Consider the following 25,835-nt stretch of genomic DNA (forward strand, 5'->3'; position numbering starts at 1 on the left):
ACGACGCCGTCGCCGTGCTCAGGTCAGTGTGACGTCACCGCAGCCAGGTGCGGCCAACTGCGAGGCGCTGCGCCGCTTCCGCGACTCCATCCTGGCCGCGCTCAACGACGCCGTCGCCGTGCTCAGGTCAGTGTGACGTCACCGCAGCCAGGTGCGGCCAACTGCGAGGCGCTGCGCCGCTTCCGCGACTCCATCCTGGCCGCGCTCAACGACGCCGTCGCCGTGCTCAGGTCAGTGTGACGTCACGTGTGACGTCACCGCAGCCAGGTGCGGCCAACTGCGAGGCGCTGCGCCGCTTCCGCGACTCCATCCTGGCCGCGCTCAACGACGCCGTCGCCGTGCTCAGGTCAGTGTGACGTCACGTGTGACGTCACCGCAGCCAGGTGCGGCCAACTGCGAGGCGCTGCGCCGCTTCCGCGACTCCATCCTGGCCGCGCTCAACGACGCCGTCGCCGTGCTCAGGTCAGTGCCTTGCCATGGATAAAATGTTGTCTCAACGGTAGATGAGACCAGTACATTGTCAAATGCTATGGTATTCTACAGACATGGATGTAGTGTTCTTTCTACGACACGTTCAGGAGCAACGTCAAATTCAGGTGTCAAAATAGTAGGTCCTCTTGTAGCCCTCACGAATGCTGCACCGTGTCACGTCATCAATGTAGTGTGTTCTCAATGAAACCGTGACTGTAGTTACAACCCGGTCGAGTTAATTACCCACGTGGTGGCCATGACGTTACATTGACACTTCGGTACGGACGAGGCGAACGCGGGGAGGTGTGCGAGTTGTAGACTTATGCCAGAGCGGTATGTACGAGTAGGTGACACGGTTATGGATATAAATGTTGTCTTGACAACGTCGTGGCTGTATTTATTGTCTTGTAATATATTCGTTTAAAGCTTCAACCACACCAATGCGTGCAGATTGCCATCGCCGGCGCGAACATAGGCCAATGACAGGTCACGCGACCAATGACAGGACCCGCGACCTGTCCTTTGCCTATGATCGCGCCGGCGACGATGGACGATCTCGTTGGTGTGGTTAAAGCTTTAGACGCTAACCGTCTCGTATCCATTCCAGGCCGTACAACGCAAACGCAGCGCTGCAGCAGTTGCTCCTAGTGCTGCCAGCGCTGCGGCACGCCGACGTGGCCGTGCGGCGCTTCTGGGCCGGCCTGCACCGCGAGCGCCGCGTGCCCATGAACAAACTCTTCGTCGAGATGCTCGAGGCCTGTCTGCGGTAGGCTGCACGAGACACGCTGGCGGAGCTAGTCCATACTCTAGGTCGTCGCTGGTTTGACTAGAAACACCTGGATAGCAGACGCTAATGTCCCGCTGGTTTGACTTGCCACACCTGGATAACAGACACTTCTTCTAGTAACACGCGACGCCTGAGAACAGTCCATATTCCAGGTCGTCGCTGGTTTGACTAGAAACACCTGGATAGCAGACGCTAATGTCCCGCTGGTTTGACTTGCCACACCTGGATAACAGACACTTCTTCTAGTAACACGCGACGCCTGAGAACAGTCCATATTCCAGGTCGTCACTGGTTTGACTAGAAACACCTGGATAGCAGACGCTAATGTCCCGCTGGTTTGACTTGCCACACCTGGATAACAGACACTTCTTCTAGTAACACGCGACGCCTGAGAACAGTCCATATTCCAGGTCGTCACTGGTTTGACTAGAAACACCTGGATAGCAGACGCTAATGTCCCGCTGGTTTGACTTGCCACACCTGGATAACAGACACTTCTTCTAGTAACACGCGACGCCTGAGAACAGTCCATATTCCAGGTCGTCACTGGTTTGACTAGAAACACCTGGATAGCAGACGCTAATGTCCCGCTGGTTTGACTTGCCACACCTGGATAACAGACACTTCTTCTAGTAACACGCGACGCCTGAGAACAGTCCATATTCCAGGTCGTCACTGGTTTGACTAGAAACACCTGGATAGCAGACGCTAATGTCCCGCTGGTTTGACTTGCCACACCTGGATAACAGACACTTCTTCTAGTAACACGCGACGCCTGAGAACAGTCCATATTCCAGGTCGTCACTGGTTTGACTAGAAACACCTGGATAGCAGACGCTAATGTCCCGCTGGTTTGACTTGCCACACCTGGATAACAGACACTTCTTCTAGTAACACGCGACGCCTGAGAACAGTCCATATTCCAGGTCGTCACTGGTTTGACTAGAAACACCTGGATAGCAGACGCTAATGTCCCGCTGGTTTGACTTGCCACACCTGGATAACAGACACTTCTTCTAGTAACACGCGACGCCTGAGAACAGTCCATATTCCAGGTCGTCACTGGTTTGACTAGAAACACCTGGATAGCAGACGCTAATGTCCCGCTGGTTTGACTTGCCACACCTGGATAACAGACACTTCTTCTAGTAACACGCGACGCCTGAGAACAGTCCATATTCCAGGTCGTCACTGGTTTGACTAGAAACACCTGGATAGCAGACGCTAATGTCCCGCTGGTTTGACTTGCCACACCTGGATAACAGACACTTCTTCTAGTAACACGCGACGCCTGAGAACAGTCCATATTCCAGGTCGTCACTGGTTTGACTAGAAACACCTGGATAGCAGACGCTAATGTCCCGCTGGTTTGACTTGCCACACCTGGATAACAGACACTTCTTCTAGTAACACGCGACGCCTGAGAACAGTCCATATTCCAGGTCGTCACTGGTTTGACTAGAAACACCTGGATAGCAGACGCTAATGTCCCGCTGGTTTGACTTGCCACACCTGGATAACAGACACTTCTTCTAGTAACACGCGACGCCTGAGAACAGTCCATATTCCAGGTCGTCACTGGTTTGACTAGAAACACCTGGATAGCAGACGCTAATGTCCCGCTGGTTTGACTTGCCACACCTGGATAACAGACACTTCTTCTAGTAACACGCGACGCCTGAGAACAGTCCATATTCCAGGTCGTCACTGGTTTGACTAGAAACACCTGGATAGCAGACGCTAATGTCCCGCTGGTTTGACTTGCCACACCTGGATAACAGACACTTCTTCTAGTAACACGCGACGCCTGAGAACAGTCCATATTCCAGGTCGTCACTGGTTTGACTAGAAACACCTGGATAGCAGACGCTAATGTCCCGCTGGTTTGACTTGCCACACCTGGATAACAGACACTTCTTCTAGTAACACGCGACGCCTGAGAACAGTCCATATTCCAGGTCGTCACTGGTTTGACTAGAAACACCTGGATAGCAGACGCTAATGTCCCGCTGGTTTGACTTGCCACACCTGGATAACAGACACTTCTTCTAGTAACACGCGACGCCTGAGAACAGTCCATATTCCAGGTCGTCACTGGTTTGACTAGAAACACCTGGATAGCAGACGCTAATGTCCCGCTGGTTTGACTTGCCACACCTGGATAACAGACACTTCTTCTAGTAACACGCGACGCCTGAGAACAGTCCATATTCCAGGTCGTCACTGGTTTGACTAGAAACACCTGGATAGCAGACGCTAATGTCCCGCTGGTTTGACTTGCCACACCTGGATAACAGACACTTCTTCTAGTAACACGCGACGCCTGAGAACAGTCCATATTCCAGGTCGTCACTGGTTTGACTAGAAACACCTGGATAGCAGACGCTAATGTCCCGCTGGTTTGACTTGCCACACCTGGATAACAGACACTTCTTCTAGTAACACGCGACGCCTGAGAACAGTCCATATTCTAGGTCGTCTGGTTTGACCTGCAACACCTGGATAGCAGACGCAGCAGACGCTAATACCCCGCTGGTTTGACCTGCCACACCTGGATAGCAGACACTAGTACCCCGCTGGTCTGACAGGCGATACACCAGGGCAAATAGTCCACTACTCTAGGATTCGCTGGTTTGACTAGAAACACCTGGATAGCAGACGCAGCAGACGCTAATACCCCGCTGGTTTGACCTGCCACACCTGGATAGCAGACATTAGTACCCCGCTGGTCTGACTGGCATTACTCCTGGATAATATATCATTCTGGATCACTTTTGGATTCCCGCTGGATTGACTGGCGCCAACCCAGGGCTGTAGTCACTATTCTAGGATCTTCGCTGGTTTGACTGGCGCCACAACAGAGCAATAGATAGTCTACTACTTTACGATCCTCGCTGGTCTGACAGGCGATACACCAGGGCAAATAGTCTACTACTCTAGGATCCTTGCTGGTTTGACCTGCCACACTTGGAAAGCAGACACTCTTCTAGTACTCCGCTGGTCTGACTGGTGCCACACGTAGATAGACACTCCTGTAGTACCCTGCTGGTCTGACTGGTGATACACCAGGGCAATAGTCCACTACTCTAGGATCCTCGCTGGTTTGACTTGCAACACCTGGAAAGCAGACACTTCTCTCGTACTCCGCTGGTATGACTGGCATTACACCTGGACAATATATCATTCTGGTGGTCTGGCCTACCACGTGACACTTCTGGATTCCCGCTGGATTGACTGGCGCCACACCAGTGCTGTAGTCACTATTCTAGGATCTTCGCTGGTTTGACCTGCTACATCAGGACAGTAGACACTTCTAGTAACCCGCTGGTCTAACTGGCGCCACACCAGGGCGGTAGTCACTATTCTAGGATCTTCGCCTACCACGTCTGATTAGCGGACACTTCTGGATTCCCGCTGGTATGACTGGCGGTACCAGGGCTGTAGACTACTCTAGGATCCTCGCTGGTCTAACCAACGCACATGGATAGGAGACTATTACATGACCCCCACTAGTCTAAACTAATAAGGCCAGGGCAGTACATTTCTAGGATTCCAGCTGGTCTTATTGGACTTGGACCTGAGCAGTAGACACTAGGATCCTCGCTAGTCTGACCTGCAATACCTGGACAGTAGACACTTCTCTAGTATCCCCTGGTAGTGGTAGACCTGACAGAAGACCCGCTTCCTTTGGGTGCCCTGCGACAGTTGGAAATGTCCCACTCTTGATTATTCTACAATAGGGGTCAATTTCAATTAATCATGGACCAAGACTAAAAACCTGAGAACCAAACTGCCATAGACTAGAACGAACCCCAAGATCTCGGGGTCAGTTTCAACCAAACTTGGAACAGAGATTGAATTCTTTGTATGAATGTTGACGCTGGGCACGTTGCAGCGATCTATCCTTGAACTAAGATTAGTGTGAATCAAGCAGTTAAGAACCCTGATCCCAGAAAAGTCGCCAAACGTGTCTCTTCAGTGCTAGTGCAGAAAACAGGACCCAAGAATTTAATGAAGTTATGTGAAAGCCGGATTTCAAACACTTGTGAAATATACCAGTGCCAGTGCTATCTGCCCCTTTGTCGGTATAGATGTGAAGTAGTTCAGTGTTTTAAAGAAGATGGATTATAAAGTTTTTAGGTCTTCAATGTTAGTGAGGGTCGCATTTTATTGTAAATTATTCGATGTTAAAAGGTGAATAAGGTTAGTTTTTGTTTGGAGAATGTTTATGGTAACGGTATCGGGATTAGTGTTACGAATTGATGGACTAGATTAGAAATTAATCACTGGGTGTATTCTCCCCTTTAAATGTAAGTAAATGGTGTAAAAAGTAGACTGTGATGGATGTTATAATATAAGTAATATAATAATAATTGAAGAATTGTCTATGTGTAATGTGAATGCGACCGTCACTTATGTTTGATAGTATTTAGGAGTGGGTGTCTGTGAGATTGACGTTGAACTTCTATAAACGCTTACCTTATTGCTATCGTGTACCTTCGATCGACGGGCGTGAAGAATGATGGACCTCGACCGAGCCATGTAATGGCTCGGCGGCATCATGGCCCAGCCATCCGACGGCTCAGCGAATCAGCGGACTGGTTGTGTGGTGACAGCGTCGACTTTTATTTTGTTTTAAGCGCCGGGGCGCGATATGCTGTTTACATATCAACAGAATGCCATACTTTGTCTGCATTTAAAGACGCGGTTTCAAATTGTGTGTACATGACGTTATTTATTTGGTGGATTAGTCGTCGTATTTTGAGTTATGAACACCAATGAATGTAGATACATCACAGGTTCAAAGAATGTTTAAATAAAGTTTCATGATCAAGATAAGTATAGTTAAAATAAAATATGTTTTATATCAAAATACGATCGTCAAATCTACAAGATTTATGGCTGTGAGAGGCGGGCAATCAATCATAACGAAATTTCTGTCGATTTGGTTTAGTTTTCGACTCGCGTCCCGCGCCGTTAATGTACAAAACGATGGACGGATTAAGTACAAAACTTGTTACTATTTTTGTATAATATAAAAAATATATCTAGTTTTACTGCTATAAGAGATTAAGTTTGGTCGAGGAAAAAAACCTGAGGTGTTAATTCGCGATTGTATGTGTATAGACTGCGCATGATGACTATTGTCAAGTTACATAGTATTGTTTGTAGGTGATATATTTTTATGTCTAGGATTCTAGACACACACATGAGCGATTCTCTGTTGTAAGAACAAAATATGTTTTATACATATTCATAACGCGATATGGGTTATGTTTTAATGGATAGATGAATCAAATTTATATAATGACAATGACTGTCTTTGTTCACTTTGAAGTGTTTAGGTTTTAAATTATTTATTTCAAAATTGTGTCGTGTCCATTTTTAAAAATATCATTAGGGATGTAAAATTGAATCGAATGAATACAATATTTTACCACGTTAGCGTAGACAATTTGTTTTTAAGTCACTGGCATTATTTCCCCGGCTGTACCCTTTTGATTCGGCGAATTGCGTAGCGCATTTACCTTATGTAATTGTGTTTTAGTTCTACACAATGTTTCTGGTTGAATTGTAACTTTACGCTAAAGGCGCTATAGCGTTTAACTGAATAGGTACCTGCGGTTTTGGAGCGATGTTTTTGTTACGTCAATTGTTGCGTCAAACTTCAGTGAGATTTCTGCTTTGTTACGTCACACGTATGTCAGCGCAGGAACCTCCATAGTTAAGCGCTATAAGCTGTAATATTAGATTGAAAATGTATGGTTTATTAGAGAAAATTAATAAAGGAGCGCGTATTTCCACTACATACAATGCTGGTTGTAAATGTTTGAACAATATTTCATAATTACTTATTTGGTATACCTTGAGTACAATCGGTGCTTATTTTATCTTCCAATCGAAATCATGTACAACGTCAGTAATTATTTTAACATTACCGATTTATGTATTTAAAATATAACTATCTATAGATGTTATCTAATAGAGCTGTTCCACTATCGATTTATCGATATATTTACTTTGTTTTTGTAGTCGTAGTTATTTTGGAATCATTGACATGGTAATGTATAATATACAATATTGTTAAATATTAATGATATAATTATATCCTGACTGTAAAGTTGTGTATATAAAATATATTTAGACGTTTGTAATAGTGGAACAGTATTATAAACTATGAATACCTCGAAAACTGTTACCGGTTGCTGCGTATGACAGCGAAAGAAGTATGAAATAGTAATAAATCTTAATGTAAGAAGCGGTACTAGAATTTTGTAAATTTTTTAATTTTTCATTACAAACAGGCTATTAAAATTTTGTTTACAAATGCTTTTGCACACGCTTGCCGAGGTATATTGCAATAGATCATTCAGTTTGTTAATTTGATAGAAAATTTTAAATTAAGAAACGGCCAAGTGCACACTCTTTATATGATCTCTAAATCTAAATGAATATTTGAAGAAAAAAATGGCAGTAACGTCTATTATCTTGCTAAACCTGATCTTTAAAATCATTCACCGAATCCTAATGAAATGAACATGTAAAAGTGAAGTGTTATTTTATTGTTTATATTGACGTATTTTATGAACGCATACGCGACCAAGTACCGCTAATTAAAATATAAAATCACATTAGTATGTAAACATCTTAATTCCAGTGAGTTATTTATAAAGGTTTTGTTGTAGTTATTCTTATGTTAAGAATATTTACTATATTTATAAGTTTTTAATTTTGTGTAAAGTGCGGTGGTAGTCTCAGGGTATGATAGTTGTACAGAGATGTGCCAGAATGTAGTGTAAGTTTTGTTCGTTATGGATCTGCGATTACTGTATTTGTACGGTTTTGTTATCTTAAAATACTGCGGTCGGAATAAATTTGGATGGAACACGGCCCGTTTTTATCCGCGGATTTTGATACGGCATCATCACAAATGGCAGCTAGGCAGCCATCTTTTTTGGTCCAAATTTATTTATATCGCACGTTGCAAACGTATTTTTTAAAGAAAAACTAATCTGGGTATAGAATACCCTATTTAGACTTAAGAAAACTACGACTGGAATATGTAATTATTAAAATTATTTTATTAGAGTCTTCTCAGATCAAAGTAGAGATCCAACAATACCTGTCTTATTTGTAATAAAGTTCGTACCTTGTTTATTTACATAATGTTATTAATTGTGACGTGGTTCCGGAAATTGTGAAATAAATTATAAAATGGTGAAACTGTTGTATTATTCATTTGAATCATTTAGTTTTAACCTATCAAGACGGTAACAATAAAATTAAGCAACACGTACCGCTAATACACGTGGCATCTTGCGACTGCAAGTAGGTGAATAGTAAAGCAATTTTTATGAAATTGAGAAGCGAGTTTTTCTTTCACAAAATAAGGTCTGGCTCGTAAAGTAGTAGCCGTAATTTCAAGAAACAAAGTTTGAATTCATAATTTTATTCCTTACGCGTAATTAATACTATTTACATAACAATTTCAGTCGGTCCCGCCTCAGACGATGGCGAATTGGTCGTATAGCAGCTCCCGCACTTTGTAGTATTCCTCCGATAACACGCCTTCTAACGCGACGCGCCCGTTCTCCAGCTAAAAGGAATTTCAGAGTTTTTACGAATTACAAAATTAAAAAAACTTACATCTATCTTTGAAGAGCTAGAAAAGCTGTACAATCGCTGATATAATGCTGAAGCCGTAGGCGTAGGTAAGTCGGAACAGAGCCCCGATTACGGTAATTTTTAACGTCAACAATCCAGACACGCTTCTCGATTCTGCGATACGATTGGTCGTTCAACAGCGTACGTCAGCTGTTTTGACCAATCATATCGCAGAATCGAGAAGCGTGTCTGGATTGGAAACGTTAAAAGTTACCGTAATCGGGGCTCTGGTCTTTGAGACATAAAAGTCAAGACCTGTATACACTTGGAGGCTTCTTCATACTACGTAAAGCCGGGTCCTGATATGTGCCTGATCCGTTCACCGTATCGCCTAGTTTTAATACGGCGCTCTGATACGATACGGACGTGATAGGGCCGAGACCGACCCATGTCGAGTCGCCTTTTGTCTGATCATCAAGGTATGTTGGATATTTCATCGATAGCTTACATATAGGCGTCCAGTATCGCTGAGCATGGGGGCCTTTTGGATCGGGTTTGTGCTGGCTTTGCATTATGTATTGTTTTTTTAATCTACCATACCTGTTGGGAACCGATTGGTGGACCAACCTCTTTTTTATATTGTCTATGTTTTTTATACTTTTTTTATTACTTTTGATACCTTTTGTTTAGTTTGAAGTTGATGTTTTTGATAGCCGTTGTGTTCGAAATATACTTCATTTTAATCCGAAGGTTTTTCTTATTTCCGCACGCCCGAGCGGCTGTCCGCCACAATACCATTTTTGTATTTGTTGACCATTGCTTGACTAAATAAAGATTTCATTTATATTACTATATACAGAACTTGATACGATACGGAGATAGAGCAAATGCAACATATCAGGATCAGGCTTGAGATGTGAACAGCGTTAGCCGATAGCGTTAAAACAATCCACTCACGCGTCTGATGGCCAGCGTGCCGTTGCAGCACTCGAGCGCGCCCTGGCTGAACTCGGCCGACAGCCCGAGCTTGGCGACGGCCGCGCGCAGCTCCGACAGCCGCACCGAGTTCACGAAAGACGCCGCGTGCGCCGCGCCCGCGCACGGCTCTAAAGACATCACCACGTCGCTTGACGTATCCTCTGCAATGCATAGAACGATGAATTATTATGGGTCTAGACTTAACTGGATCAGTGCCTGATGTATACAGGGTGGAAACGATAAGTGATCTCACTCTATTATTTCTAAACTATACAATATATCCAAAAACTGATTACTGATCCTAAAAGTGCTTCACGAGCTCTATCCAACGGTACTAATTATTATTAATACCTATTGGTAACAAAATAAACTGTATCTATCTGAAAATTCAATGTTTCCAGCCTCCATACATTTAGTAAAACCACATAATATTAAAAACTATACAAGATATCCAAAAACTGGTATCTGATTCTGAAAGTGCTTCATGAGCTCTATCCAACGGTACCAATAATAAACTGGATCTATCGGAAAATTCATTGTTTCCAGCTTCCATACATTTAGTACTGCCACAGTCATGGCACTCATGTCTTGATAATATTATAGCAAGTAAAGCCTAAAACCAATGTTTTCCATGTATAATTTTATATTAGAATGCAATTTACGAGTTAATTTTAAGTCTTTATTATTTAAAATAAAAAAATAGCAGTTCTAATATTGTGTGGCTGGCATAGTATCATACATTTAGTATGGAGGCTGAAACATTGAATTTTCGGATAGATCCATTTAATTCTGTAACCTATTACTGATATCGTTTGAAAGAGCTCGTGAAGCACTTTCAGGATCAGTAATCAGTTTTTCGATATCTTGTATAGTTTAGAAATAATCGAGTGAGATCACTTAACGTTTCCACCCTGTAGAGTGGGCACGAAGGAGGCAGTCAAACGCATTACATGTCAATGTCAGGTACTAAAACTACAGTAAAATGCTATACCTTATAAAGGCGGGTCTAAAATGTATCATTTGCACGGGTAATAACCGGGTAATAACCCGTCCACATATGCGATCATGATACGCGTCGACGATACGGATACGGCGATCGGATCGGGCAAATGATACATGTCTGGACCCGCCTTAATACAGTGTTCTCGATAATCGATAATTTGGCTACTCTTTCTTTCAAACTACCGCATAAAACTGACAAATCAAAATGAATACAGTAGGGCGTAACATTAGTTAATTTTTATCGACTGCTACAGTTACTGCTGGACTAGTCTTTCCCCCAAGGATTTCAAAACAACGCGTTGTCTGCATTCAGGTGCTTCTCGCGACCTTCAGCAGATCGTCAATATACCAAGTGGGGGACAAGTCCTCTTTGCGTTGTCCTCTCGTAGTCGACTTTCAAGATTTTTTTCAGATTTACAAGCAATAGTGGTGGGGGATTTCTCTTTTGTGAGCTTTTGCTATTGCTGATTTTTGTGAGTCAGTTTTACTTTTCTAAGCAGCGTAGGATGTCTGGATATCCACCCACAATGTCATAAAGATAGCAGGAAGGCGCTGGGTGCAGGCTACTATCAACTGGTAAACCTAGAAATCATTGGGAAAGGCCTGTCTTCATCAGTGGACATCCTGTGGCTGAAATGATGATGAAGCCGTGTGGCTACCTCCCCGGAACTGGCCTGTGGTGGTCTTCTACCAACCGGCCAATTATCTGGGTATCATTGGGGGAGGCATACTTTTAGCAGTGGACGTCCTGCGGCTGAAATGGTTATGATTATGAAGCCTTTTGTTCCCCGGGTAAGTGGGTACTATGTTCATCAGTAAATGTCTTGTAAAGCTTGTCTGTGAGCACGTAGAATTTTGTCCAATGACCCCAAGCTACCCATCCTTATCGCTCGCGCGTAATGAGGGCTATCGTTTTAGCGCTCACCAGTTAGCGCCACTGTAGAGTAAGGTCCTGTCACTTGCTAGTAGCGAAGACAGTGGCGCCAACTTGTGAGCGCTAAAGTGGTAAGAGGACTATCGCATTTGCACTCATCAAGATGGCGCCACTGTAGAGTAAGGTCCTGTCAATCGCTAGGGGTGCCAACTGTTAAGTATAAAAACGATAGCCCTCATTATGTTGCTGTCGCAACTGTGCGACGGGCGCCCGCAGTGAGTGTGCGAGCGCTGACTCAGACTATAGCTGAAATAATGATGATTATAAACCGTGTTATTCGCTCCACTGGGTCGTATACTGACCTGTGGTAGCGTCGGTCTCCCTCTGGTGCGGGCGCGCGGCGACGGTGGCGGAGAGCCAGGCCAGCTCGGCGTCGCCCGCCTTGCGCCACACGATGTCGCTCATCAGGCTGTCGGTGAGCTTCACCTGGGGGAAACAGGACAGTCAGTAATTATACAGTGTGAGTCACGTTAAAGTGTACATATGAAAATAGATGACCAAAAAAACACGAATTTAAAAGCAGATTTCTTCCAAAAAGTATATTTTTTTATTATTTGTTGGCATTTTCTGGGTATTTTATGTATTTTTTTAGTATCGCCTGTTATTTAGCATTATTACTGTTTTTATTTTATCAGGATATACCTCTTAGTTTAAAAGTTATTACGTTTTCTTTACGAGAAGTAATTGGAAGAAAAAAAATTCTATAAAAAATCTCAAAAAGTTTTTGACCTCTTTTTTGTCGAGAAAAATAGATCTAGTTTCATCTATTTTCATATGTACACTTTAACGTGACTCACACTGTATATAGTTCTTGCAACTCACGATGGCGAGTGAGTTTTACTTGTGTGTACACTGTACGTGTACATGCGCATAACGATAGTGTAATGTCTATGAAAACTTTTGAAAAACGAACAATAGCGAGCCACCACACATGAAAAGCTCAGTCGCAGAAAGTGTAATCTTCATTTAACATTTTTAGAACTTAGTGCTTTCAGTTCCAGAGTCCCTTGACGATGAAGATGGGGTATTTAATTTTGTTACACCACAAGAACTCGAAGAGACACTTCGATTCGTCTCATAAACGCAGATCTATACTATCAAAATTGGTCTCAAAACTTGGGGTTTAAGTTTAACGAATAAATAATAAATTAAATGCTCTGAAACTAGAAAAAAAAAATTACACATTAGATTCTGCCCTGTAAAAACTCTGTAAAACTCATTTATTTCTGTAAGTAGGCTTTAAAAAAGCACTTTTACAGTTCTTTTTTAAAGCCTATCTATGAGATTGCACTCTGTGAGATTGCACGCGCATGAATTTCGGATTTTCTGCCTTGTGCCGAGCGAATACATCATATTTAACGACATTTTGATTATTTACTTACTTGGTAGATGTGAGACTCCGTGGTAGCATCAATGATGTCGCCACGGTTCGGAGTGAAGATCTTCTCTATGCCTTCATTCTGGCAGTGTTTACTGTAATGAACACAAAAAAAAAAAACTTAAAAAAGTCGTAATTTCAATAGTTAATAACAATTAACAAGCTTTCTAATTTTTAGGTCTATGGAACTAATAGTATAAGTATATCTTTCAAGAATTAACACACATATAGCCTGACCAGGAACATAAAAACCCTGGCATAGAGGCGCTTCAATTGCATTTGATAGTGCAACACTGAGTACAGTCGTACCTGTGTTAAATTAATAGGCTAAATTTATGTATCAGGATTCAGGATTACGGGCTAATTTGATATTTTCATAAATTAACGAAAAATATTATTAAAGGTAACCTGGTTTAAATAAATTAAATGAAACCATCAATCGAGCTAGTAGGATTTATCTGGGGGCACGGCAGTGCCCCCACCAAGTCGAGCAAAAAAGCGGCACGGCCGTACCATCCTTTTCTCGAAGCAATTCAGGCCATTTTCGACCGCCTGTAACTTCGTTGTGGATAAAACTAGAAGGCTGAATTTTCATTAGCTATGCAGGCATTGTAAAGACACGGTATATTTAAAATTTCATTCAATTTGAACCAGTAGTTTAAGAATTATAACGGGTCAAAGTTACTTAATTTTGTCACTCACTGACTGACTCACCGATCATCAAAATTCTAAGGCACTTCTAGCAGACCTAGAAGCTTCAAATTTGGAATATAAGTAGTGTTTGGTGTATGAATCAAGGAAAAACTAAAATATTTGGGGGCACGGTAGTGCAACCGCCAAGTCGAGTAAAATTTTTCAATTTCGGTCCAGTTTTCTAGATACATAACTGCTGTCTACAAAATACAAAAAGAAATGAGATTTGGGGGCACGGTAGTGCAACCGCCAAGTCGAGTAAAATTTTTCACTTCGGTCCAGTTTTCTAGATACATAACTGCTGTCTACAAAATACAAAAAGAAATGAGATCCCATCAAAAACAATACTTGTCAAAAAAACCAAGTCTCGCAACTCAGCTGTTCTACGGTAAAAAGTTGTGAGATCCATGTAATACCAAGTCCAGGCCAGGAAATCTTTAACGTTTTACATAAATATATTGACTTGGCCATCGCATGAAAACACGTGTAAATTAAATTATTTAGTGCGATGGCCAAGTCAATAATTTATGTAAAACGTTAAAGATTTCCTGGCCTGGACTTGGTATTACATGGATCTCACAACTTTTTACCGTAGAACAGCTGAGTTGCGAGACTTGGTTTTTTTGACAAGTATTGTTTTTGATGGGATTTTATTATTCATCAATAATCAAATTCAGAACATGAATATTCAACTGCAATGTCTGCTCATGAACGCTTCAAACTCGGTACTTCTTTCCCAATTCCATAAAATTCAAAACTTAGAAAGTGACAAAAAACTTTAAAATAGGTAGTTGAAACAGACTACAGCTAATTTTCATAGTGGACTGTACTATACGATAAACATGTCAGTCAATTTGACAACCTTTGTCGGAAACATTATTCAATGAAAATATTGTCCGAACCCTTAGTATTTCTCTTCGACAAATACATTAACACATCGTGAACCACTTTTCTTTCACGACTATAAAAATATTTTAGCAATTTAATTCACAAAATCAATTGCACACATTTAAAATAAAGTTTGATTACACTTTGACAACAATAGACTGACATGCAAGGTGACATGTCAATGAAGTTTTCAGTTACTGTTGCCATTAAAAGAAATTAGTACCATTAGTTTTCCGCAACATGGCGAGGGTTTTTATGTTCCTGGTCAGGCAATGATATTATAGAACTATAGATATGTTACGTTCATAGAAATTACGATTTGAATCCGTGCCGAGCTATTCCAAATTGCACACATTGACAAATGTAACTGATAAGTGAAACAAAAGATACGAAATAGCACGCAAATGAAAGAGATAGCTATAGTTTTAACGATTCTGCACTAACTAATCTATGTCCGCAGCGCACGCATCCTTATCGCTCTAACGTCAAAACAAGATCGCTTTCTCTTTCTTAACTTGAACATGGCGCATGGCGTCTTGATTGTTTGCATAAATAATTGAAAATATAAATACTAAATAATTTTGCATAATCACATGTGGTAAGAGATCCCTTGTATTTTGTTTACTTTAGAGTCATAATTGGTACACTTTCGAAACACACACGATGGCATTTTTTATTTATTTTGGTAAGAACACAGGAACTTACGGTGTGGTACGCACGCGATTGCACGACGCAGGCCACACGCAGACTAAACACAAGACGTCCCAATTGGGACGTATTTGAGTATTCACAGCGCGAGCGCTTATAACATATCTGCTTTTGTTTTTATATAATATCATTGTGGTCAGGCTATAAATGAACTAAAGTACAAAAACCATTGACTCGTTTTTGACCGTTTACAAAAATCGGAGCAATGATTCCTTAGGTCAAGAGTTGGCTAATGAGTCCTATACAGGTCTGTCTAATATAACAAGTAAAATTGAAAAGGTCCTAACTCCTTGGCCGCTCGTCTGGCCGGCCATAAACTTTTTAATTTTTATTCTTAACCGATTGTCACATTTTTCTTCCTCTTGACTTTTTTACTGAACTAACACGAACATTGTAGAACATTAAATTTAAAATTTTCATTTGACACCATTATAGAGCCTTTCAATCAATAATCTCTCGTAGTGTCGGTGACGTAATTTCGTTCACCGCCCCTTTTCCACCGCTCTCACGGGTGACTTTTATCACAGTGACAGAGTCCCTTTTTCTCTTTATAAAAGTGTAAAACAGAAAGATATATTGTCATTGTGATAAACAGTCACCAGTGCGCACATCATAGCCATACTTACCTAAGCGTCATCAAGGCAGTTTCATTGGCTCTCAGGCCAACAATAGCCCTCGGCTTGGCGTGCGCCACTAATCTTAGTAAAGACTCGCCGTCGCAGCGGCCTTCCAGCTCGATGTACTGCACGCTGGCTTTCACGGTCACTGTGCGCACTACGCTCACGCATTTGCTAGGGACTTCTGTCACCTCCTCTGTAAAAAACAATCTATCTAAATATATAAAAGGAGAAACTGACTGACTGACTGACAGATCAACGCACAGCCTAAACGGCTAAACGTAGGCACTTGAAATTTGGAAGGGACGTAGCTTAGGTACCGTAGAGGTGCACTAAGAAAGGAATTCCCGAAATTCCCACGGGAACGGGAATTAGCGGGAAAAACGGGATTCACGCGTACGAAGTCGCGGGCGGCCGCTAGTAGTCTATAAAAGCGAAAGGTCACTGATTGACTGACTCACTCATCACGAAATCTCAGAAACTACAAATGCTAGGAGACTCAAATTTTCCATGGGGGTTCCTTTTAGAACGTAGGTGCTCACTAAGAGCGGATTTTACGAAAATCCGCCCCTAAGTAGGTAAAACGGGATCTACGCGTACGAAGTCACGGGCGGCCGCTAGTATGCACCATATATCTACAGTAATAAAATTTAGTTTGCATCAACAGCAGGTCTACTAGTTCTAAATATTGCTAGATGGCTTTCACGGTAACTGGGCGAATTGCGCTCACGCACTTGCTAGGGACTTCTGTCACCTCCTCTGTAACAATTTAACACCGTAAGTTTAAGATCATAGGGCTTAGTTTGCATTAACATCAGCCATCTAACAGTAACTATTAAGTAATCGGATCGGTGTAATAAAGTTCGATATTGAACGCTGGCTTTCAGACACTGTGCGAACTGCGCTCACGCATTTGCTAGGGACTTCTGTCACCTAGGGATCTCTATAACAACGAAAAACGCACCGTATGTATACGCTCATAGAGGTTAATTTGTACCAATAGCGGGCCTCTAGTTCGGTATTATAAATAAATAAAATAAATAAATATCTTTGGACAATCTCATTGGTATTGAACATTGGCCTTTACGCTCTCTGTGCAAACTGCGCTCACGCATTTGCTAGGGACTTCTGTCACCTCCTCTGTAACAATGGAAAACGCATCGTATGTTTACGCACATAGATGTTAATTTGTATCAATAGCGATATTGAACGTTGGCCTATACGCTCTCTGTGCGAACTGCGCTCACGCATTTGTTAGAAACTTGCGTCACCTCCTTCGTTGTTGCAACATGGATTGTAAGTTTAGGAACTTATGATTTAGTTTGCATTAACATCAGCCATCTAACAGTAACTATTAAGTAATCGGTGTAATAGAGTTCGATATTGAATGCTGGCTTTCAGACAATGCAGCACTCATGCACTTACTACTAGGGACCTGTCACATCCACGTAGGAACGCAACATGCACCTATGATCACTACACAGAGCTCAGATTGCAGTAACACCACCATCTTTGCACTGTGCATTACAACTGGTCTACAAACAGGGCTCATATTGCTAGCTAGGTAGTCTTTATATGCGATAATACAACTGGTGACAATCCCAAAGAATTAAAAGAGTGGAGTTGGTGGCCATTCATAAATGAATAAAGTGGAATGTTCACCTTCAGGTTCTTGCTTCGGCGGGGGAGCGGGAGCGACGTCTCGGATCTCTCCCTCGGCATCTACTATTTCTGCTAGTCTGTAGTCTTCGGCCTGAAAAGAAAAAAAATTGTCGATTTTAAAAATACTAAGGTTAAGTTCAGATAACACGCGACGAGGCGCAGTAAATCATAAAAGTAATTTAGTTTCCGCAAAATAGGTTTGTAAAGTGATTTTACAGTGGTAAAGCGTGGTTTTGGCCGCAAGCAGAAATTCCAAGCGTCGCTAAGAATCTCTGTGAAGAGTGGGATTCGCAAGTGCATGTCAACGGGTAAAACTGTCCAGCGTCTCGTGACGCTACATTACCGACCGTATAACATGAAACATAGGGTTTTATTTAAATTATTTCTTTCTTGTTCTCTTCGTCGAGCCTCATCAGGTTTGCACTGGTCATAAAGCACGTGTTAGGCCCGGTTTCCACCAAGGCGGAGCAGAACGTACCCACATTGTCATAGTCCATGTGACATGGTCTGTCACCCACATCGTTACAGTCCATGTGATATGGCCTGTCACCCACATCGTTACAGTCCATGTGATATGGCCTGTCACCCACATCGTAACAGTTCATATGATATGGCCTGTTTTCCACATCGTCACAGTCTATGTGATATGGCCTATCACCCACATCGTTACAGTCCATGTGATATGGCCTGTCACCCACATCGTTACAGTCCATGTGATATGGCCTGTCACCCACATCGTTACAGTCCATGTGATATGGCCTGTCACCCACATCGTTACAGTCCGTGTGATATGGCCTGTCACCCACATCGTTACAGTCCATATCATATGGCCTGTCATCCACATCGTAACAGTTCATATGATATGGCCTGTCACCCACATCGTCACAGTCTATATGACATGGTCTGCCACCTACATTGTTAACAGTCCATATGACATAGACTGTCCCCTGGACACAGTCCATATGACATGGCCTGTCAGACCCCAGTCACCTTGATGAGCTCGCCGTAGTCGTCGTGGCGCGCGCGCTCCTCGTGGAAGGGATACATGGCGTGGTGGCGTTTGTTGGTCTTGAAGCAGCCGGCCGGCCGCGCGTCGTGGCGCACCGGGATATCGTGGCGGCCGGTTACCACCCACATCTCTAGCTCGCCGTCGGAATCAGAGTCTGAAGATATGCCCGCCGTTTCTTCCCTGAAGACAATATAAATAAGGTTAATTTTAGACTTAAACCTGGTCCCATGACCCCAAGCTACCCATCCTTATAGCAGTCGCGTCATTAGGTTGCTGTCGCGCTCGCACACTCACTGCGGGCGCCCGTCGCTCAGTCGCGACAGCAACATAATGACGCGCGAGCGATAAGGATGGGTAGCTTGGGGACATTGGACAAAATTCTACGTGCTCACGGACCAGGCTTTAGGAAAGAGAGGACAGACGCGCGGGCACGCGTGATTTATTGCCACAGTGGCTGTGTCACGGTGCCAAAAAGTCATCCGAGCGAGCATAGCCTTAAGAACACACGAGAAGATCACAAACAAACTATCTACTTGGAATAAATGAAGTCGATTTTGTACTACCACGTTGTAATATGAAACTGGATGCGGGCAGTCGTTGTAGCAATCTTTGATTAGCAGTGACCATACCATAATATAAAGAAAAGAGGGAATGAAGGTAATAGACCACGACCTAGTTAATCTACATTTTATAAATAAAGTCGACAGCATAACTGCCTCTTAGTTGAAAAAGTGAGTGAATAAAAGCTACAGGCGCCGTCCTGCCATAGGAGTTAGTCGAAGTTACCGTGTGTTATTCTGCTCTAAATGTAAATATAGGTCTTGTTAATGACATGTATATCTCACTTGACAGTATTATTTAGCTTGAGCAACCGCACCACCAGCTCTATGGCGCGGTCGCCGCCTACCACCAGCTCCCGGGCTAGCCGTATAGTCTAGGAGTCTAGGGACATGTTAGCGTCTCACTTGACAGTATTGTTGATCTTGAGCCGCTGCTGCTGTAAGAACTCATCCAGCTCGGCTCCTTCCAGCCATACCACCAGCTCTATGGCGCGGTCGCCGCCTACCACTAGCTCCCGGGCTAGCCGTATAGTATAGGAGCCTAGGTACATGTTAGCGTCTCACTTGACAGTATTGTTAAGCTTCAGCCGCTGCTGCTGTAAGAACTCGTCCAGCTCGGCTCCTTCCAGCCGCACCACCAGCTCTATGGCGCGGTCGCCGCCTACCACCAGCTCCCGGGCTAGCCGTATAGTGTAGGAGCCTAGGTACATGTTAGCATCTCACTTGACGGTGTTGTTGAGCTTCAGCCGCTGCTGCTGTAGGAACTCATCTAGTTCGGCGCCTTCGAGTCTAACGCGGCGCCGCACCACCAGCTCTATGGCGCGGTCGCCGCCTTTCTCGATCAGTTCCCGAGCCAATGTACCGGGAGATGTCCTGGAAATAAACCATGATCATCAGGTCAAATAGTCTCCACTCCAGTAGTACGGTCAACAGCACGTCAACGTAAACACTGTGGTATCTTACGTAGTTGCGATAGGCTTGATGTGCTGTTGACTGTACGATAAGTGGCAAAGCAGTGTTCGCCAATGAGTTTAGCCCTAATTTAATTAATCAGGTTTTAAGTATTTGCCTGACGTTTCGATTGGGTTATATCAGCCGTGGTTGTGACCACGCCTGTGGGCTGACTGGAGCGCCGTGTGAGAATCACGTTAAAAACCTTTTTAAATTAATTAAATGATGCAACGCGAAAACTTAAAATTAACTAAGGGTGGTATAGCGTCAGTAGTCAGGCGTACTCATGATTTTAGCCCAAAGGTGGCAGGCGTCGGTAACCGTCATTACCGTCTTAGTTCCAGGAGAGCGCGTGTCCTCACTTCAATCAGAAGGCTAAGTGTAGAAAATAGCCCAGTGGGAACTGCACTAATAATAAAATATCTCTGAATAATAAAAACACTATCACAAACTTACCTGGCGGTCAGCACAATAGAATTCTGCGGATGCGGTGCCCATAGCAGGAACAGGTCTCTTGCAAATCCCGCCTCTAAGTCAGGGAAGGAAGCCAGCACGACCTTAGGGCCAGGGGTCCTCGTGACCTCGCCCACAGAGTGGCACAGCTGCAGGTGACGTAACGCGAACGGGTTGGAGCGCGCGCCCTCGAATGCTCGCGTTAGCTTGTCGCTCATCCATTCGATCTGAAAACGAATAGATGATACGACTCAGATGGTGGTAAGATACATCACTTTTATTGTCAGTGTGTTCTCTTTCTGAATGGATATTGGTTTCTTGAAAGAAAAATTTAAAAGTTAATTTGATCTCCCATCGCGACGGCGGATAAGAAAATTGCAAGCTTACACACTATTTATACCTTACTTTGTATTTTTGGGCTTAATGTTTTCTGAAGATATAGTATAAACTTCAATTGTAACTACACAAAATTGATAAAAGTTTATACAGACTGACTCAGGGATAACGAAATCTAATTTTGAAAGATAGATTTGTGGACAACAGTTTAGTCACTGGTGTGTTATAAATGTATGTTTGCAAGATTCCTGAAGTTTATGATTATAATGAATAAAGTTCCACAATCAGTAGGCAAACAAGACTAGTTAATTTATTTAGTATGGCATGTATTAAAATACTGGAAGACGTAGCGTGGGCAGGCCTCCTACTAGGTGGACCGACGATCTGTTAAAGGTCGCGGGAAGAGCCTGGATGCGGGCAGCGCAGGACCGTGCATTGTGGAAAACCTTGGGGGAGTCCTTTGTCCAGCAGTGGACGTCATTTGGCTGAAACGACCGACGTCCGACGACGAAAAACCATACCTGTGATTTCGCGAACTCCACAACGTTATAACTGACATTGGACAGCAATAGCAGTGAGTACGCAACCAGTCCGGAGTCCTTATTCCTCCACAGCTGATCCAACATATGAGCCAGCTCTAACACTCGGCCCGCGGTGTCCGTACAGACGAGCACGCAGCCTCCTCCTCGGAGGGTTGTGAGGATTGTTGCTGGAAACAAATTGTAAAGGACATGTTAGTAAGAATATCTCAAGTATTTATTTACAACTAGCTTTCCGCCCGCGTGACGTGAAAAAAAGGGCTGTTTTCAGGGATTTTCCGGAAACTATTCGAATTTTTCTCATAAAAACCATCCTTGGAATTAGAACTAGTTAGATAAGTTATTTCTTTTTAAAATCTAAAAATCAAGGATTTTAAACTTATGAATTCACTTTAGTCTAGTGATCTGAAATTAAGTAAGTAGATAAGTAACTGGAGCGTGATCAAGCGCTAAGCTCAAGACCGAACGCGATGGAGGACTGTTGTGGACACCCTCTGCCCCATCTAGGGGACATAGGACCTTAAGTCGAGTAAGTCAAGTAGGTAACTACAGGTGCTAGATTATATGGTGATGGTGGATAGATTGATGATGAGATTTGTGAACGAACTTAATTCAAATTCAATAAGAAACATTAAAAACTTACTCATAAGCTTTTCATCCCTCAACCTCCGTCTTTGCTGCACATAATCAGCGTTCATAGCTCCGAGCAGCAACAGAGACGGTCTCATCAGTCTTTCTATCTCGCACCCATTCAAGTGCCGTTCCTTCTTGTGGTTGAAGTCGGGGGCGTACACTATGTCCTCTTCGCCTGGTGCTACGATACGCCAGACTGTTCCACCGAGGGAGTGGCCGGCTGGGAGCGGAGTGATGCGGAGGCCTAAGCCTTTGCCTGTAATTGATAAAAGAATTGCATTTAGTAAACGCGACTTCGTACGCGTGGATCCCGTTTTACCCCCTTAGGGGTGGAGTTTCGTAAAATATTTTCTTAGCAGTTGCCTATGTTATAACATCTACCTGCATGCCAAATTTCAGCCCGATCCGTCCAGTGGTTTGGGCTGTGCGTTGATAGATCACTATGTCAGTCAGTCACCTTTGAGTAATACCATGTATATTTAGATAGACATGGGTTTTGGTACGCTAATTTAAGATTAGTCTCTGGGGTAGACTGCGTAAGGAAGTGTAAATAACTAAAAGCTTCACTTGCAATAAATAACTAATTATAAGATTCCTTAACCAGTAGATAAAAAGAACACAGACAGTTGATTTGGGTTGCTTAAAGGCTGTTTCCTCAAAGATCTAGAGTATCTATTTATTTTATTTCATAAAAGTTTAAAAACAAGTAATAAAACAAATACTTCAAATCTAAAATGTATCTCTGAATATTACCTTTCATATCAACACTCTGATTATACTTCAACTGTACAATCTTGTCGAACGCTGCATCCACATCGTCCAATGTAAACAGATCGAACTCCGACACATTCCTGTGTGCCTGGTACAAGTCGTACATGAACATTTGGCCCATTTTGTAGATCGGCAATGTGGCATATATCGGACAGTTGAGACCGAGCTTTCCGACTGCATATGGTAATGCACCGAGATGCAACGGGTCTGAGTGTGAGATTAACACTGCATCTATGCTGTTTATATGTCTGTGGAAATACAAAGACATGCTTTAGGAAATACACTATGTGATATGGCAGGATAGACAATACAAACACAAAAAGGTCCGGGAGTACCAAAGGGGGTCCATTAAAATAACACTTAATTTTTTTTTTTCGAAAATAGCAAATAACATAGTGATCAAAAAAAGATAGACTGATTTTTAAAAATTTTTGAAAAAAAATTAGGTTTTCTGACACTTAGAAAAATTTTGACGACTTTAGTATGGAGTTTAGACATAGCCGAATTTTCGAGCGCAATTTGTATGGAGCTGGGACTTGTAATATTTTTCGCTTTTCACTTATTGTAGCAAGGAGGGTCTGCTACACCGTTAAGACACGATACAAAACACGATCAAAAATTCGGCTAAGTCTAAACTCCATACTAAAGCCGTCGAAATTTTTCTAAGTGTCGGCGCCATACAAATTACGCTCGAAAATTCGGCTATGTCTCGGACCCCCTTTGCTATACCCTAACCCACAAAAATTGTACCTTGATTATTCAGAGAGAAGTACAAACTTGTTACTAAAATGGCATGAAAATTAATTGATGGCGTATTTAAACTACTTAATAAACTTATTATAACGGAAATAAGTAACAGAATCCCTCTTTGAATGTATTTATTTGGTCCAGTCAAACAAACAACATAACCTCAAAATGTACCTTTTCAATTCCTTTATGAAGTCCATATCGAATTTCTCATCCCAACCGCAGTCCAGCAGGAACTTAAACTCATCTATCTGAAGCACGTAGCATGGAGGAGACTCATCACCAGCGCCCGAGAGGCAGTGAAGTTTGATGATGGAAGTCATCTTGGTTGGTGAACTCTTTTACCAATTTAGACTATTGAATCATAATTATTTAACTGGAATAAGACCTTGAATAGGGTCTTTTTTAATTGTTGATATTGTGATTATTGAGTTGAGCGGTTGATAAAAAATAGTTCACAAAACCGGCGCCAACAACTCAAAAAACAGCGAATCATAGACTAATTTTTAAAGTCTGATTTTTTTTGTTAGATGACGTTTATGGTTTTGGGTTCAAGCTCTTTTAGCCAATAGAAAATGCAGCGTAACCATAAACAAAAATAATTGATAAACCTTTCCCTATCATCCGTAAATAAATTATCCCTGTGATGCAGGCTTCCCGTATTTCATTATTTCGTACATGCATTTTTCTATTGCGCGGAACGCGGATTCGCTGCGGGCACACAACGAAATCTTTGTCAAGCGTACAACCAGCAGCACGCACACGGACCTCCGCACGCGTGCCGAAATCCGCATGACATGAAAAAGGTACTACTTACTTAACTGCCCCCCTAGACAAAACGCACTTTTTGATCGAATCGAAAATCGAATCCGTCAAAACTCCATACAAACAAGGGGCTTTTCGACCACTTTTCGACTGGTTTGCGATTATAATTTGCACTTTGTCTAGACCCACTGCTCCTTACGTTAAAAAAATAGAAGTAAAGAATTAAATTTATTGACATTTAACATCACATAAAATAATATTATTTAGTTGTTTCAAACACTCGCCTTCTAAAACCATCGAACATTTCCTAATAAGATTTGAATAAGATACACAAACAAGACGTATCAACAGAACTACGCAAAGTTACTTCATAATCATGTCAGGATCGATCATTCAGCTTTAGTACCACATTATTCAACAAATCTTTCATAGCTAAGGTGTTAATATCCTTTTCGTTATTTTGAAATTGAGCACTCAGATTAGTAATAGGTGATTGTCTGTCTAAATTTATATTTCCTGATGCCTTGACACAATTTGCAGTTACCTCTGACGATTTAATAAAATCTTCGTTGCCCTCATTATTCTCTTTACCAATCAGACCATCAGCATTTACAATTCTAACTTCAGATTTTACCAAATGTACTTTTTCAGTTTCTAGTGTTTCAACATAGTCTGAAGCAGTTTGCGATTTAGTATTTATAACAGTATTACTACGGTCTTGGTCCAGCACATCGTCATTATCGTTATTTGCTCTGTCTACAACACTATTTGAAGGAACTTCGATCAGCTCAGAGTAAATTGTACCAAGGAATATTGGTTTTGGCTGAACATTGTCGGATATAGCTTCAACTTCTTTTGCTGTAACATTTTGGATTGGTCTTTCGTTTGAAATTTCTAGGCCTGGATCTGTTCTTCTTTCTTCTTGAGGGTATCTCCTTTCAGCTATTTCTAAAAGGGGTCTCTGGACCTGAGTTACTCGGCCAGCAGGGCTTTTGTTTTGGAGCGTAGTCAACCGCTCTTCAAGATGAACTTCTGAAATAATGAGCAGTATTAATACTCTTGCTAGCTTTTGCTAACTAGTTGAGGGCACCAGACCACGTGGTAGATCACCAATGAGATGGACGGACCAGATCAAGGCCGCAACTAAGTGGTCGGTTAGCGAAAGTACCCGGAAAGCTGCAGTCCGCGAGGAATGGCGCCGTATTACGAGGAATTAACATCACTCTAAATCGTGATTCAAAATGATGATCACGACCACTCTGACAAGAGTGTACCGACTGAGAAGAAGAATTAAAACTTAACTAAATAAAGGTGAAGGGGTCGGACTAGCCGGCTCGAAATCCAAGGA

General features: G+C 42.5%; 2 protein-coding genes across 2 annotated transcripts in view; one reads left to right on the forward strand and one right to left on the reverse strand.

Annotated features, from left to right (window-relative positions):
- LOC135080756 (steroid hormone receptor ERR1) overlaps positions 1 to 1,241 on the forward strand; it is a 31,653-nt gene extending 30,412 nt beyond the window's left edge. The window contains exon 8 of the mRNA XM_063975478.1: positions 1,079 to 1,241. Within this exon, the coding sequence (XP_063831548.1) occupies positions 1,079 to 1,241 (163 nt within the window). The remainder of the gene's footprint in view (positions 1 to 1,078) is intronic.
- Positions 1,242 to 5,478: 4,237 nt separating this feature from the next.
- Positions 5,479 to 24,209, reverse strand: LOC135080753 (probable cleavage and polyadenylation specificity factor subunit 2). The gene is made up of 13 exons (XM_063975476.1): positions 23,897 to 24,209; positions 22,958 to 23,223; positions 22,215 to 22,460; positions 21,554 to 21,741; positions 20,700 to 20,923; positions 20,016 to 20,165; positions 18,714 to 18,912; positions 17,724 to 17,814; positions 16,071 to 16,257; positions 13,160 to 13,250; positions 12,080 to 12,203; positions 9,821 to 10,002; positions 5,479 to 8,855 (listed from the first exon to the last, which is right to left on the reverse strand). Exons 1-13 carry the CDS (start codon positions 24,043 to 24,045, stop codon positions 8,763 to 8,765), a joined length of 2,190 nt encoding a protein of 729 aa, XP_063831546.1. The 5' UTR covers positions 24,046 to 24,209; the 3' UTR covers positions 5,479 to 8,762.
- Between the last annotated feature and the right edge of the window lie 1,626 nt (positions 24,210 to 25,835).

The sequence above is a fragment of the Ostrinia nubilalis genome, chromosome 18 (genome assembly GCF_963855985.1).
Source record: "Ostrinia nubilalis chromosome 18, ilOstNubi1.1, whole genome shotgun sequence".
Lineage (NCBI taxonomy): Eukaryota > Metazoa > Arthropoda > Insecta > Lepidoptera > Crambidae > Ostrinia > Ostrinia nubilalis.

Bases quoted from the DNA above. Each gene is read 5' to 3' on its own strand.
- LOC135080753 (XM_063975476.1), bottom strand. From the start codon at position 24,045: ATGACTTCCATCATCAAACTTCACTGCCTCTCGGGCGCTGGTGATGAG. The intron at 20,166-20,699 runs GTAAGTTTGTGA...GTTTATTTCCAG, and splicing joins TCTATTGTGCTGACCGCCAG to GACATCTCCCGGTACATTGG. The intron at 10,003-12,079 runs GTCAGTATACGA...TATGCATTGCAG, and splicing joins GGAGACCGACGCTACCACAG to AGGATACGTCAAGCGACGTG.